The sequence below is a fragment of the Pleurodeles waltl genome, chromosome 7, assembly GCF_031143425.1.
Source record: "Pleurodeles waltl isolate 20211129_DDA chromosome 7, aPleWal1.hap1.20221129, whole genome shotgun sequence".
In the NCBI taxonomy this organism is placed as follows: domain Eukaryota; kingdom Metazoa; phylum Chordata; class Amphibia; order Caudata; family Salamandridae; genus Pleurodeles; species Pleurodeles waltl.
In genome coordinates this window covers 869,560,310-869,577,048 of record NC_090446.1, presented here as the reverse complement: position 1 = coordinate 869,577,048, position 16,739 = coordinate 869,560,310, and the positions used below count along the sequence as shown (strand labels likewise).

The 16,739-nt window shown below is 41.1% G+C and overlaps 2 protein-coding genes across 5 annotated transcripts in view; both read right to left on the bottom strand.

The window, feature by feature from the left end:
* The window catches only part of LOC138245662 (protocadherin gamma-C3-like), an 830,748-nt gene that overhangs the window by 605,264 nt on the left and 208,745 nt on the right, over nt 1–16,739 (bottom strand). The window lies entirely within an intron of this gene.
* LOC138245806 (protocadherin gamma-A6-like) lies at nt 1,009–3,646 on the bottom strand. The gene has a single exon (XM_069199732.1). It carries the CDS (start codon nt 3,619–3,621, stop codon nt 1,009–1,011), a length of 2,613 nt encoding a protein of 870 aa, XP_069055833.1. The 5' UTR covers nt 3,622–3,646.

The following is a 16,739-nucleotide window of genomic DNA, read 5'->3' as shown; positions in this document are numbered from 1 at the left end:
TAATGTCCCAAAATGAAATATAGTGTGGGGGTTCAAAAACTGACGCTCTCTGTTTAAAAGAAAGCAATGAGGTGGGGATGCACAGCAAAAGAGGAACCGGCCTAGATATGGGACCCACTCGTAAATAATGTCCCGTTTAAAAATGTTCAGTTCTTGAAACGTGCATAAAAAATAAGAACTCTCCACAGACATGAGAGATGGGTCTGTAGCTATCCACTGAACAGCTTATTGGAATTTGAGATTTTCAGTAAAAGTTAACGCTGATATGGACTTCAATTTACAATCGCATTTTTGTTATAACTGAAGGCATTTTCGGAAGAGACAACAATCGCACAATTAAAAAAAATAAGTATAAAGTGTAATAAAGCGAGGGGACGTGAAAGAATGGCACTAGTGTTATCTTAAATATTTCTTATATTGTCAGTTTACAAAACATTTCAAGGGGAAAGAAGGGAAACTCGGCGATTAATTATGCTAAGCAAAAGGGTCGATTGACTATAAGCAAACAACTGAGAAACAAAGAGCAATTTGGGGGTTGTCAGGGGGTATTTAAAATACACATAAGAAGCAATTAAATATCTACTCGGGGTTCAAAAGCCAATGCAACATGCTTACAAATTTAAACGTTTTATTTCCGTTCACTATCCAAAGTTCATATCTAACAAACCCACTGAAAACGCTGCGCTATTTAAACGAAGGAAGATACGATGAAAACACGTCTACACAGACTCACAATAATTTTGCTCTTGTGTTTCTAGTTCCTATCGTATTTAGCTACTACAGATTTTCACGAATAATTAGATTTTGAAAACAAGTTTTGAGATATGACAGTGCTAAATGATCTTGGTTTTAGGGAGATAAGTTACGATTCAGGGCCTTATTTTCCATATTTATCAGCCATATACATGTTAAAATGGACTGCGTAGCAATGCACGAAAACTGAACATTTTTTTTTCAGTGTAATTAAAAGGTACAACCAAAATTACATACCAGTCTGCAGTTCGTATTTTAAATTGATTTACATTCAATGAATTGCAGCAAACAAATTGTACTTACCGGAACAATGAGGTGTTCATCTTTACATATTCCTAAAAAATCTTCAACGAGGAGAGGTGCTTGATTGTCATTATTCTGGTTTCCTGATAGGGTTTTTGAGTCCCCTGAACTATGGAGCATCTGTTGGCTTCTCCCGGTGTCTGTTACACAGACATCGTGAGAATAGAGCTTTAGAAAAGCCTTGACACCATCAATGCCCACAAAGTGAGAGTCAGGAACTGAACTGAAATTAACAACCGATGACTCACGGAGCTGACATTTCCTCCAGTTGTGAATCCTAGTGGCCAAAAGAAGAATGATCAGGAAAAGGAACAAGAAGGAAACAACAGCAACAGCTATCAACAGATACAGGGTGGGGTCTGACTCCATGTCCGCAGGAGCTGAAGGGTCACTTATATCATGAAGTATTTCTGGCAGACTGTCTGCCAGCACTATGGTGACTGTAACTGAAGAAGAGAGAGGAGTCTGTCCATTGTCCTTCACTGACACCACCAGAAATTGTTTTATGGCGTCTTTTTCCATAATGGGGCGGGCTGTCCTGATTTCTCCAGTGTGAACACCTACAGTAAACAGTCCCTGGTCTGTCGACCTCAGTAGCTGGTAGGAGAGCCAGGAATTCTGTCCAGAGTCAGCATCGACAGCGACCACCTTAGTGATCAGATAACCCGGTTCAGAGGAGCGAGGAGCCATCTCCACCCCCGAGGAGCCATCTGTGGGGGGTGATGGGTATAATATTTCAGGAGTGTTGTCATTCTGATCCAGTATGAAGAATGTCACAGTGACATTATTGGAAAGGGGTGGCGAGCCACCATCTTGAGCCTCTACTTTAATCTGAAATTCTTTGAACTTTTCAAAGTCAAAGGATTGAAGTGCATAAATGACACCCGATTCAGAATTAATAGCTATGGAGGAAGAGAGTGAATCATTTCCAATATATCCATCAATGAGGGTATATGTTATCTTAGCATTTTTCTCCCAATCCAAATCTCTTGCCTTGGTTACAAAAATGGACGTTCTAGGAGGAAGGTTTTCCATAATGTAGGCATAGTATGACGTTTGTTTAAATACTGGCGAGTTGTCATTTTCATCTGTAATCTCAAGGTTTATGGTTTTGGTGGTAGACAGTGGGATAGTTCCACCATCGATGGCTGTAATCGTTATGTTATATTGAGAAAACTGCTCCCTGTCCAAAGCACCATCTGTTACTAAACTGTAGTAAGTCCCTACTGACTTTTGTAACTGAAAGGGAAGGAAAGGAGGAAGGAAGCAAGTAACCACACCGTTGACTCCAGAATCTCTATCAAATATTTCCAGAAGAGCAATGACTGTTCCAGATGGGCTGTTTTCTGAAACTTGCTTGAGTGTAGATGATATCAATATCTCTGGGCTGTTATCATTGATGTTAATGATCTCTATCAAAACGTGGCAGCGCGATGAAAAGCTTGCATCGCTTCCCTGGACCTCAAAATCATAAAACTCCGATTCTTCGAAATCTAACTCTTCAGTCAGTGATATTTCTCCAGTGGTAGAATTCAATGTGAATGTTTTTAATGCAACGTCTGTAATTTTGTGGAATGAATAGTGTACTTCCGCGTTCGATGCCTGGTCAATATCAGTAGCTCTAACATTCCCCACCACAGACCCCTTGGGCGCATCTTCCCGCACAGTAAATTTATAGACAGACTGGTCGAATACAGGGACATTGTCATTCACATCCTGCACGTTGATGTTAATCTGCATTGTGCCCGATCTGACCGGATCTCCTCCGTCTGTGGCTGTCAGGATCAGTTGGTGAAGATCGTGTTCTTCCCGGTCTAGAGGTTTCTCTAGGTTTAGTTTTGCATACTTAGTGCCATCTGCTTTTGTGTTTACGTCCAGCGTGAAGTGTTCATTGGCGCTAAGCTGGTAGTTTTGAAGAGAATTGTTTCCTTCATCTGCATCCTGCGCCTCTGGTAGCAAAAAACGTGTTCCTGGTGCAGTGTTTTCAAGGATTTGTAATGACAGCTGGTGAGCAATAAACGTGGGCGAATTGTCATTAACGTCTTGAATTTCTACTTCGACTGTATACACTTTCATGCTCTTTTCAGAAAAAATCTCTATATTTATCAGACAATGAAAAGAGCGTCCACATACGTTTTCTCTGTCTATCCTTTCCTTCACGTACAAATGTCCGTGGTTCAGACTTAGAGTAAAATACTGCTTCCTACCTCTGGACACAATCCGGGCTCCGCCTTCTGATAACTCCTTAATATCCATTCCCAGATCCAAAGCCACATTCCCAACAAACGAGCCTTTCCTCATTTCCTCGGGAATGGAATAACGCAGCTGCTCAGAAGCGGCTCCACAGACTGCCAGCAGGGTAACAAGAAACAGCAGAGGAGCCCCTGAGTAACAGCGTCTCGGTGTCTGACCCACAGTGTGACAGCGTCTCGGTGTCTGACACCCAGAATAACAGGATCTCGGTATCTGAGCCCCGGAGTAACATCCTCTCGGAGCCCGACCCATGAAGTAACAACGTCTAGGTGTCTGAGCCCCAGAGTGACAGCGACTGGGTGACCGATTCATTCTAAACGAGTCCTCCTGATTACGAGTACTCCACACACGGTATCTAGGATCTGAATAAACAAGTACGGTTAAACCTCGCTTGACGAGATCTCGCCGCGCTATGCGTGTGACAAGAAGTCTAGAACGCATCTACATAGGATATGAATTACGTGATCTGCAGAAAACTTCCTTCTGTTTCTGTAGTTGGCAAACAGCGACGCTCAGTGTCGTTGTGACTAACTGCAGAAGCCTATAAATACTTAGCTGCTACATGGGATTAACTTCAGAGTCAAGTTTACTATTTTCTTCTTTTTTGAGTTTTCACAGCTGAGTGAAGAAGAAAGGGAGTTAACCATCATCAGTCACTGCGGGCTTCTGAAAATGACTATTATGTAATGAGAAACGAGAGCTTGGTCTTTCAGTGGGGGAGCGAGACCTGCTACGGGCGTTCTGTAAACGGCGGAACTGACGACCCGTCATATTAGCGTTTTGTTAATGTACCTTTTTATCCTAATAAAACAAAGACGTATATTTTTCTATCAAAGACCTCAAAATCTAAATAAGATATACACTGAATTCTTTAGCCAGGAGCCCGTGCCTTCAATCCACCTGTTATATGTTAATGTGCCATTTCCTGAGTTAGTTATATAATGGCGGGCATTGTAAGACAATAACTGTCCATCTTGGGCTGCTGTTTTGTGTTTTTGCCTACCTCTGCGAATCACAAAGTATGGGTCTGTTTGTCACAATTAGGTATCTATGGATGACTGTATTTGTGGACGGCCCTTACGAATATGGACGTGTAAAGAATTAACACCGCTGTTGTTTTCCAACCTCTCATGTAGCTTACAATAAAATTGATAAAATTGCTCTTACATCTATTTCACATATCTTGACGTCAATACCAACACCATCTTCTACCAAATGAAAGGTTTGCTCAAGTCGTAAAAAAAATATCCTCATTCTTGCAGGTCATGTGGCCGACCAGCTCAAAGTCAGAGATTCCTTGACAGAATTCCATTTGTATGGTTTGTTCTCAGTCATTTAAGAACCTTTTGCAGCGAAAGTTTACTGACAAAAGTACTATACATTCCAGCGCTATGATTCATGCCAGATTCAGCTTTACAAAAAAAATGTCCAGCGCGCGCACGAATATTATAGGCAACAGATTCACATGCGAATATGATTAAATCAACCAAATCTCATTTGCAGCCAAAGGTTATATCCACAAGAATGAGCCCTATGTGTTTTAGAAGTGAGCAAATTAGATGCATCCACTTCTGTCAAGCGTGAAAGACAAAAGCAATAAACACCACGGAGGGAGAATATATGTTTTTAACTTCAGGTGCTTAAATGAGAACTTTGTTGTTTCCAAGGCCACTACATTCAGACAGTCGGAGTCCATGGCAAAACAGAAACTTTGTGGTGGGTGGTGGTGCTCCGGAGCTGCGGATATTTGGGTTCTAGAGGGGCAGGGAGCAAGGAAGTAGGGTGGCTCTGGTGCCACACACATCGCTCTGCACCCCCAGAGAAAAGAAATATTCTGATGAATATCGACACTTCCAGCTGCCATAGCTAAGAAAAGTGAAAAAACACACTTCATCGACAATTTGTGCTGGACAGACAGACAGCACAGCCTTCAAGCCCTCTTTGAAGGACCCTAGAGGGCAACTACACAACCCATGATGCCTTTCCTCGCAACGGTCACTGCCAGAAAGTGGGGCAAATAGCTCTTGTCACCCAAAAGAGAGGCAACAGGCCCAGGGCACACATAGTGAACAATCATTTGAAATGCAATAGGTCTCGCATATTTGAAACAATTGTCGTCTTTTGACAACAGCGCCCACGAGCAAAAACAAAAAGAAAACATGAGAAGAAACTGAGAAAAGACGACTTGGCAACATAAAATAAAGTTAAAAAATAAAACTTAGTAGTTTTGAGCCTGCTAGGCACGTTTTTGCCAGTCACAAGCCTTCTGTTTGAGGGGCACTTGAAGTTAAAAACAACAAATAGTATCTCAATCACATTGGGGCAGCGGACGGGCACTTTATTAAGTTGCATTAATTAGTGCTTGATCCCTGAGCCACATAGAGGTAGGAAGTGATGACAGGCATGCCTTGATGAATTACAAGGCTGTCGAAAAGAGTGCCATGCAAAACAACAAATGTTGAGCGACAGGCGGGTCCAACCCCTTTACTGAGCACAGCAGTCTCTCGCTAGCGCATGCACTCACAGGCTTGACCTTAAAAATGAGCAAGTTGTCATTCTTCAACAACCATAAGCTATTTTTAAACTCAAAACATACTCCATCCGGTGGGCAAATGTATATTCCACGAGGGTGAGCTGTCGATTGCCACTTGCCTTTCACGCCTAGCAAATACTTGAGGTAACAAATGCACAGTTTTTCCTGGGAAGCATCAACGCTCCCCTCACAGAGTGGGGTGCAGGATTTCATCTCCCCTGGTTTCCATGACAAACTCTGCACTTGATCAGCATATAGTACCCTTAATATTGGCAGGTGAAAGTTAGACTTCCAGTTCGCCCTTGTGCTTATTTGGTTGACTTGGATCGGGAGAACCCAAGTGCAATCTACTTATTGAGCAATGGAAACTCTTCCACAGTCACAGCACGCCAGTGTGCCTGCTGGATCACAGCACTGGCCCTACCTAATCTTTTTACGTGGCAATGCCTACTACCCGCTGAACGTCTGTGACTTATAAGTCTGAGCCGCATGTGTTCCTGTCTGGAGGGAACCTGGCCTGGCAGTTCTGGCTGGACTGTTCCTCTAAGACCACCACCAAGACTGATTCACATACAGAAGGTCTTTCTACTGTGGCATACAGATTGTGAAATAATACACTGGAATGCTACTCCTAGCGTCTGCTGCCAGTGGCTGAGATAGTTTCAGGCATCCATTCCATTGCTGTGTTATTTGTTGCTGCTCCTATCTGTGGAGATAGTCTGTTATTCGCCCCTACACCCAAATCATGGATAGGGATATGACAATATCCATCTGTGATCTATGTCTCTCCCCATTTAACGTGTTTTGGATATGTGGATCATTTTATTTTGAATCGATCCCCTTGAATAGGGATGGAACATTCCATAAGCCCATGCTTTTGGTCAGGGGCTGTTTAAGTAGTAACGAAAGGGGACTGAGTAAGTTCTTGGCAGAAAGGGGTATTAACATCTGCAGCTACATGCACAGAGGCCACTTCAAGATGCGGACAAGAGCCAAACCCAAGGTAGGAGGGGTCAACAATACATATACCATGAGCGATGGATTCAGACTATTGACTATGAAAAGAACCCAAAGATGTGCACAGAGCTGGTATCGAATATGAGACGTGCAGTACGCCTGGGGCGGGCCTAAGCATGGATAAGTGGGACAGTTGTCTGGGGTGCCAGATCATAGTGGGGTGATAGGAGCAACAGAAAAATATATAATCATCAACCTCGTGAGAGAATTGTCAATGTTTTCATTTGACTTGCTTGTGGGCAGAAGTGATCACCACTCTATGAATACTTGCACAGCACTGCCTCTCCCAAGAGTCTCTGGTCGAATAGGGCTATCTATTAGGGCTGCAGGACCACTTTGCAGAGCTTGCCTGGTGGCATCCACCGTTTCTGGCCCCATTGCTTTCTGCAGTGTGTGCATGAATGGGTTTAAGAATGGAGGACAACTCCAACAATGTAAACAAATGTTTCTATCATTGATACTGAGATGTGAGTAATTTGCATATCAGTGCCACAAAATTAATCTCCTCGTTTGGTGTCTGACCCTAACATAAAAAAGCACAAGCAAACACTAATTGATAGCATTTTTCTTAATTTTCATCTTTATAAAACTGGGAGGAAAAAGGTAAACAAAACCACCAAATAACAGTGGTTAGTTTATTTTTAATCATTACAAAGCTGTCTAATTAGAAACAATTATGGGAAGTCAAACTTTGTCAATACTATTAAATCTGATCACGCAAAGAATGTGTTTTGTATCGTTTTTTCTTTTCATTTTGATATATGTGCATCTACCTTTGAAATTCTGCAAAGAAAAAACAAACGTGGAAGTACATGCATGCAAGGAAATGATTAGACTAAATAAGCTAGCAACATCTATCATGGGGTAACTAAGGTTTGCAAATACCAGAGTCACAAAGCATCCCACTTCAGTCATGCTGGCACATCCAATCATTATTTTGCTGTGCTTTCTGATAATTGCTTTTCTGCTTTTTAAAGGCCCAAATAAAACTGTAAGTAAAAGCAGGGGCGGATCCTCTTTGAGGGCGTCCTGGCTGCAACAGTTAGCTTTTTCAACCGTGGACAAGTTATTTTAAGTTCCTGGGGCAGGTGGAAGGGGCCTAAAAATAATTAGACATGATCGCGTAGCAGTTATACCAGTCACTCACTCTTTGGCAGTGCGTATGTCGGGTTGGAAGTCTTCTTTCTATGGCCAGCCCGACATGCGCACTAGAGGCCCTTTTTACATGCTCAATTAGTAAGCCCCCGGGGGAATCACAGCTGTAGCTCTCCAGTCTCCTAATGAGTGTTACCTTCACCTGCCCAAGCCAATCCTGACACCGTTCTCTTGCTTTTTAAAATCAAGTTAGCAGTTCCTGGATTGGCTCGGTGAGATGTGGTTAGTAGGGGGGGAGGTTCTAATGAAGCTCATAACCAATCACTGTGTGGCTTTACTGTAAAGCCATGCAGTGACTGGTCTCAACCATTGCTGGGGTGTGCTCTTTTAGTCTCTTCATCAAAGAGACTCTTCATGCACACATCCTGCACCTTTTGTCACCACACCACCACTTAGGCATTGCAGTTACAGTGCAGACGTGCAGTGTTACAGGGTCAGACACATCATGCACAACAAGAGGCATATGGTGAGGAAGCCAAGCGATCCAGTGTCAGAGAGAAGGGCGTATTATTTCCTCTTCTGACCTCATCGTCACCTCTCTCACTCTTGCATCGCTTGTCTCGGTCCTGGCCTTACAGCAACAACACTAAGAGTCCGAGACACAGTGTGTGGAAAAAAATGAGGTAAAGTAAATCCAAATAAATAAAATAATTAGGTTCAGACAGTTGACTACGAGTTGGCTGTTTTTGGTTGTGGTCAGAAGATCAGTTGGCAATCACTGTATGGCGTGGTCTGGCTTTACTTAAAGCCATGCAGTGACTGGCCCTTACTTTGTTTCTGTCATTTGCATGCTGCTGTTTTAGTCTCTTTCTCAGAGAAACTCTTCATGCTTATTTAACACCACTACCGCATGTCAGGGAGTGACATGCAGAGGATGAGGGAGGATGGGTGATACAGGTACTGCTACATTAAGCCGGACTCTGCATTCCGTAGCAATAAACTAAGCTAACACACAGGCAGTGTTAAGCACAGCACGCACACGACAGGGAGCAAAGGGTTGTAGTTGGAGAGAGATTGCTAATATTTCCTTCTAACCTTGTCACCTCTCTCATACTCCCATTTCTGGGCCCGACCTCAAGGCAACAGCACTTGGAGTCGCAGTGTAAAAAAAAGGTATCAAAATAAGAGTGCAAATAAATTGCAAATTAATTAAGTTCAGTCACTTGACTAGTTGAATCAATGCATTTTTACTATGGTTGTGGGCATTGGTTGAAGGGCAGTTTTGTGTATTGTGTCCATGTATTCTTCGTTTGCCTCGCCCAGTGGCAGCATGGCCACAGACAAGGGGAGCAAGGCTAATAATTTACCTAGATGACATTCTGAATAATGGGTCATCACAAAGAAGATGTCTTACGACATACAGAGATGACAATAGAGTGACTAACGAGTTACTAAAATATCTGGGCTTTGTGATAACAAAAATAAATGAATACGTTTATAGGTTTTGTTGTGGACACAGTCCAGGCAGAGTTGAGGTTACCAAGGGAAAAACTATAGAATTTACAAAAAGAGTTGAGCAGGTGTTAGGAACAAAGGTGAAACCTTTATGGGTTTTGGCAAGGATTGTGGGCCTGTTTTCCTTGGTCATTCAGGTGATATTCCCTGGACCACCTTACTATTGGGCCCTTCAGAGATTGAGAACAAAATACTTACGAACCAGAGCCTGAAAATGAAATACTTCTAAACCAAATGGTCATACTCCCAGATGATATCATTAGATCAGGAATCCATAGAGGAGGTAGAGTGGTGGCTCAAGAGTGTGGAGGAATGGCAAGGCCATTTTCTGGGAGAAGTCGGAAATAGTTCCAGAATCAGATTAGTTTAGAAGGATGTGGAGCAAGATGTGGGACTTCATCCACGGGTGGACACAGACAGTTCAAGAGAAGAAGTTACACATCTGCTGTTTAGAATTGTTGGCAGATCCAATCGCAATATGTTGTTTTACCCAAGGAAAGATGAAATGTTGTTTGATGCTCCGTATAGACAATCTGTCAGTGGTGAGGTACCTCAACAAGATGGGTGGACCACATTCAAAGAGTCTAGCAGATTTGGCAAAAGACATTTGGGAATACTGTTTGGGAAAGGGAATTTCTGTTGTGGTGACACATATTCCTTGTTTAAACAATGGGGTGGAAGACTCCTTTTTGAGGAATTTCAAAGATTCTAGAAACTGGAGGTTGAGCAGAGAAGCATTTCTGAGTGTTTAGGAGAGATGGGGCCCTTTTGTTGAAGATCTCTTTGCATACAGACAGAACGCACAACTGATGATATTTTTCAGTTGGAGACCAGACCCGGAGGCTTGGGGAATAGATGCTTTTCTGCAGGACTGTAGGGGTTCAGCTCCTAATGCTTTCCCCACACTATGATACAGAGAATACTTCTGCATATATGCAAATGCAGGGAAATCACTGTGGTGGTAACCCCAGTTTGGAGGTCACAAGCTTGGTTCCCAATCAAGATGGAAATGGCAACATATTTTCCCTTCCTGATACCGACTTTCAGAGACGTAATCCTTGGACCAGAGGGGGAGTATCACTTTTGGATAGAACAGAGACTTCTAGACTTAATGGCTTGTAAGATTTCAGAAGACAGTGGGAAATGCCAGGTCTTTCAGCAGAGTCTTTCAGAATCATATCAGGATACTGGGCATCGAGAACCAGGAAAGCATATAGATTGGCTTGGAAGAAATGGGTTTATTGGTGTATTTGAAAGAATTATGATCCTGTTTCAATGGATATAGTTCACACGTTTAATGACTTAACCAAATTATTCAGAACTGGATTATCATATAGGACAGAGAATGTTTATAGGTCAGCTATAGCAGCTGGTCATTGCTTAGTTGATAGCGTGTCTGCCGGTCATTATATACTCACTAAAAAGACTGCATACTATGCGAGTCTTGAACCTCTTAAAGCAAGCGATTCTTCATTGTGGGATATTAGACAGGTCTTGTATGTCTTACTGAGTTGGGGTGATAACTTCCCTGTCACTGAAACATATATCTTATAAACTGACAGTTTTGCTTTGTTTGGTGTAGTTTAGGAGGACTTTAGATGTGATTGCCCTGGACATTAAAAGAAGGGCCTATCAGCCAGAAGGTGTTTGTTTTCACATTAACAGGAGAACAAAAACTTTATCTATGTCTGTTTTCTACTCTGATTTTGAGTTGAATTAGAGACTTTGTGAGGTCAAATGCTTGAAAGTGTATGAGAGGAGAATGAAGTGACTGAGAAACAATGTTGCACAATTACTGGTTTCCTACAGGTGGCCTCATATAGTGGTTTTGTTGTGTAGCCATTTTAGTTATAGCTCCATGCACATTATTTTAACACAGTAGGCCACTGTGCACTTTAACCTAGATTTATTTTATTTGGCTTCGTCTTATTATTGTTACAATAACCATTTGTACGGTCTTGTTTTATTTTCCATTTATCTAACTGTTTTTGCCAAGGCCAGCACTCTGTTCTCAAACAAAACATTCTTGATCACTCTGTGCTTCTTCCAAGGCTACAGCACGGTACATTGCCGGTGAACGTGGTAGAAGTTTAGTTTCCAACTTTCGTCGAAAACACACATCCTTACGTAGGGACATTTTCTCAGAACAACAGCTGTGTTGTTATAAAAACACTTCCTTCTCCCTTACATGTTAGAGGGAGATTCCAGCCAGGGAACCACAACTGTATCCTGATTGCTGAATGCTTTGCTGCAGATGCAGGCCTTTCCTCAGGTATGGGGGTTGATGTCTTCCCAGGGGAACCTGAAGGCAGAATTAGAGCTTAACATGCTGTGTTCTATCATAGCCTAGGTAGGTGCTAGTCCATTGATTATACTGACAATATGATAGCATTGTTTTTATGCTTCACTCTTCTCGTCACAATTTTAATACTGTCATGTTGTGTCATCCTGGTTATTGCAGCTCATGCTTTGCTATCTAAGATGCAGTCGTTTTAATAAACTCATTATTGAAACATATATTGCTTCTGTTTGTCATTTATACATGAGACTGAATTGTAAATGAGAGAAACGGATAAGACCTGAGTGACCACGACTTCCCTGAGAAGCCAAGTATGTCATGTACTAGGCGGCCCAATCATCTCTATCCTTGGTTCGAGATGAGGCACTGCTAGTTAGCCGGAGCAAAACCCGGATTGGAGCGACAGGTATCACCCGCAGTGGGTTAGACTTAGTCTCCCACAGCGCGGGCGATTATGCCACTCAAAATCCAGTAGTCTCATTAGAATAATGAGAGCCTATGCGACATGGCGCCACCAACGTTTGGTCAGGCTCTAATTTTCGGGTCCTCTGGTGTATCTCTGTCTCGTTATATAAATTGACGCCTCAATACCGTATACGGAGACGTCGGTGATACTGAGGATTTCCACCCCAGCTACGTAGGCTATCCTATCTGAGGCTGGAGGTTGTTCAAGCTTGAACTTTAAAAGGAAAAACCCTATTTGGTGTGCCTTCTCTGAACATATAGTCTGTCTATGATGGCGAATCCACAGCAGATACAGATAGCAGTTAATATGAGACAACCTCTGATTGCACATTTATTAGCAAATGGCCTAACGGCCCAGGGGGGTCCAGTCACATTTGTGGTGGATGCCCATGCAGCTTATATAACAGAACTCTTTTATTCCTGGGTCACATTTCCAGCAGTTGTTGGGAACACAAATACATTTCATCATTATACACTTGCAAATGCACCTGGACAATACAGAGTATATGCATATTTAGAAATACCATTATCTTATCAAGAACATAATAATTGGCTTGATGGCGCCCTACCCCACACAATTTTACCAGTAAGGTTAGGTCCTCTAAGTAACGATGATCCTACCTGGCCTTTATTGGCCACCTATACACCACATCCTGCAGTTGCGAATTTAGCAGTAGCTGAGTTTCGTCTCTTTTATACAGAATTAACAGCGATATATAGACGATTAGTACAATTCATAATGCAAACATTAAATACAAACCCAGCATGTGCTGCTCCAGCACATCCACATGCAGTAACGCCAGGTATAAACCCTGCGACTGTACATTCAATCATGGGTAAAGTACCCGCCACACGAGAGGAAACTCAAGTTTTGGTTAGCACAAAAAATAAAAGCGCTGGAGGCAGTATTTCCCCATACGGGACCCCAGGATCAACATAGAATATTAACAATGTGCTTGCCCTTTGGGATGGTCCCTACAGTGGATAACTGTAATACCTGGGGCACGGTATTTCCTGCACACGGTACACCAACACTTGCCAATTTACCGGAGGTGTTGAAACAAATCCAAGATGAATATGAGGCTGCCCCAGCCCTGGATTTGGGGATGCGATTGATGGGCAATTTTGCCACAGTATCCTCAATCATTTTAAGTAACCTTAAAGAGGAAACGGTCGCACTGGCAGTACGCATGTGGCTCCATGACGTTCCACAACAGGATCAGGAACGTGAGCTGCCTAAGATTATCGCTGAGACCTATTCTAGCATTGGTCGAGATAGTTTAGTTTGCCACCCCCAACTTTGGCAAGATGGGTGAAATAGGTCATGAGAGAAGCAGGTGTGGATGTTAGTAAGTTCTGAGCTCACATTCCTAGGGGTTAAAAAGCATTCGTCCTGGATAGTTAAAAAGCATTAGTCCTGGGTGGTGGCCTGAAAGATATCTTAAGAGCTGCAGATTGGTCAAATGAAAACATGTTCAAATGTTGCTACTTAGGACCTGTTGTGAATGCAATAGGTAATGTTTTAAAAGCACTTTAATCTTGCATAATGTTAGCCTCTGTGTCCTGACAAAGTGTAGAATTTTTACAGCCTGGTGGACAAAAACGTTTGCGTGATATGGAGGCTAAGATTATCCCACTGCACTAATTCCCTCCCTAATGGAATAAATACATGTTTTTCTGATTCTTTCTCAGAATAGATAAAGTGAATGGAGTTTTTCCTCTCATAATAGATAAAAAACTGTAGCCAGTGAAAGTTTGAGTGATATTGTGTGTTCAGAACATTTTCTCCACTTCACGCTTGCTATCTAGGTTAGTCTTCCTGGCTCAATATAAAACACTTGTTATCACAGTTGAATTTCTCCACTTCACCATTGCCACCAGGTAGATAAACTGGATTGAATTAACAAAATACCCCATTTCTTTCTAAAAAAAAAGACTTACATTCAATAGCAGTGAATTGCGTACCACTGTCAGTAATTACCATCCTTAGTAAAACCTCTCTATGGAATACCTTATGTAGGAATATAAGAATTTTTTTTTGTGACTGCAGTATTCACAAACTCAATCTCCAGTCATTTAGAAAAGTAATTCATAGCTACAATAACACACACATTTTCACCACAATTCTCCACAGACTAACCCATAACATCAAACTCTACAGTTTTCCAAGCAATACCAGGATAGCTCACTGGTGGAACGGTCGATTTTGAAATGTGTCACTTATCAGCACCTTTACACTCACACAAGAATATGGCAAACATTCAATTTCTCCATCCAATATCAGACATCAGTATACTTCATTCACTCTTTTTTTCTCTTTATTGAGCCCTAAATGTCCCTAGTGGCATGTATTCAAGAATCCTTTTCCTTAACTGGAGAAGGGGAACCACTCTGGATCCCCTTAGGAGTTTGCTCTATCCCTTAGACATTTCATGACATATTAAGCAAAAACAAACTATTAATTCCTTGTTCCAAACCACAACTAAGAGGCCACACCTTCATCAGGTGTTCAGATGCACACTTTAAATTCTTATCATAATTGTCGGCTTGCCTCCATTCTTCTTTTGTTATTTCCTGGCATGCATCATCATCCAACCATGCCACACTATACTCTTCACATTCTTCCTTGAGAAGTTTCTCTAAAGGTAAAGGTAATCAACATAAACAATCAGTAACCTTGTTTATTACACCAAAAAAATATTGTATGTCATACATATAATCCATTAATCTCATATGTAACAGGTAATTATATTTTTGAAAAGCAAACTTACATTTACCTTTGATATACTCTGCTATTAATCTCTGGTGCTTTATAATACATAAAACATTTTCGAACATTTTATCATGATTACCTCTGTGCTTCCCAAAACCAAAATATCCTAAAAGGACATTACTCCAGCCATGGAACTAAACAAGGTGTAAACAAGATCGGCATCACCTTTTGAAAGACTGCAGCTGCTGGGCTATGCTGAACAACAAATACCTATTGAAAACGCTTTAGAGGTGTAATGAATGCTGGAAGTTTCTTACTATCTGGTTGTAAACAAAATTGATGGTATGCAGCTGAAAGAGTGCTAGATGAAAACCATCACATACCCTTTTTGCCATAGTAGGCATTTCATTACTCCTAAAGGAAATCTTTCCACAATAATATTTTCATTTACATCTCTAAGGTCAACAAATAAGCATATCTTCTGTTAGAACGTCTTGCTATGACCAAGGGTGCTAAGCATTAAGCAGCATCTATTGCCTCAATAATGCCACATGTTGTACGTTTTTCTATTTTTTGGTTTGCTTCCTTCCTCACAAGCAAAGGTATGTTCCTCATTTTATAATCCTTGGGTGTAGATTTTCTTTTAATTTTAGTTTTATTATTTCTCTGGAAATGATTTCACCATACTCTCTTGTACTTGATTTCCCTCGTTAAGTACCAAATATTGCTCTGGACTACTGGTATTTAAAATAACGTGTAAAGCTCTTTAATCTATTCATCCTCAGTCAGATGGCTTTTCTTCTACAACATACCGTTTACCCATGGCTGTTGTGTCTTTAAACATAAACACAACTATGCAATACACTACCATGGGTATTGAAACTACATAAAATCTCTCTGGGTTGATATCAGAAAAAATTAACAATTATTATTATTTTTTTTACAAATCTTTTCCCCCTGGCTTTTCTAGAAAACATTGTGTAAGAAGAACCTGAGACTTTTTACAATAGGGATTTTAATGCCACCCAAACATATTACTCATGTCTGTTACAAGAAGTTTTACTAATGTCACATACTTGCTCATTGAGAAGGAAATAATAAAACCTCGTGAAATATCGATGCGCAGTGGACAGCCCTTCGCAATGGTTAGATGGTCATCTTTCAGTTGCTTATTTCCGTATTTGGTTGATAAATTGGTACTCATGAGGTGACATTTTTGCCCATACAAAATTACCAAGCATACAAATTTAAAAGAAATAAAGTAAAACTATCAATATATGTCCAGCATTGTTTCACGTAATTTGCCCTTTCTTGCTATACAATTTGGTCTGTATAGTGACCTTACCTGCATGGAGTATGCAATCCTTATATTGTTCTTTCCTATCTTCATCCCAATCAGAATTACCAGTGTCTAAATCCGAGGAAGTATCTTGTTCATTTACTATTTGGATTTAGATGAGATTGAGTTTGCAAAATTGCCCTTAATCACACACAAGGCAAATTTTTGATTTACAGAAGGACAGTTTTTGCTATACACTATTTTTTCTCCCACAACAACATTTTCTTTCAGCATAGGAACAATTATTACCTTCTTTCTTTTTTGACTTCTAGATACCTTATCAATTTCATTCTTGCATTCATGTATAGAATAATCCCTACATTTACTTTTCTTACATTCCTCTTTTCCTACAATATCTTTATGAATAGTTACACATTTGCTAGATACCTCTTCCTTATGGACAACTGCAATCACATCATTCAAATCTGAACCTCCATAAATCCAAAGTCTTTCT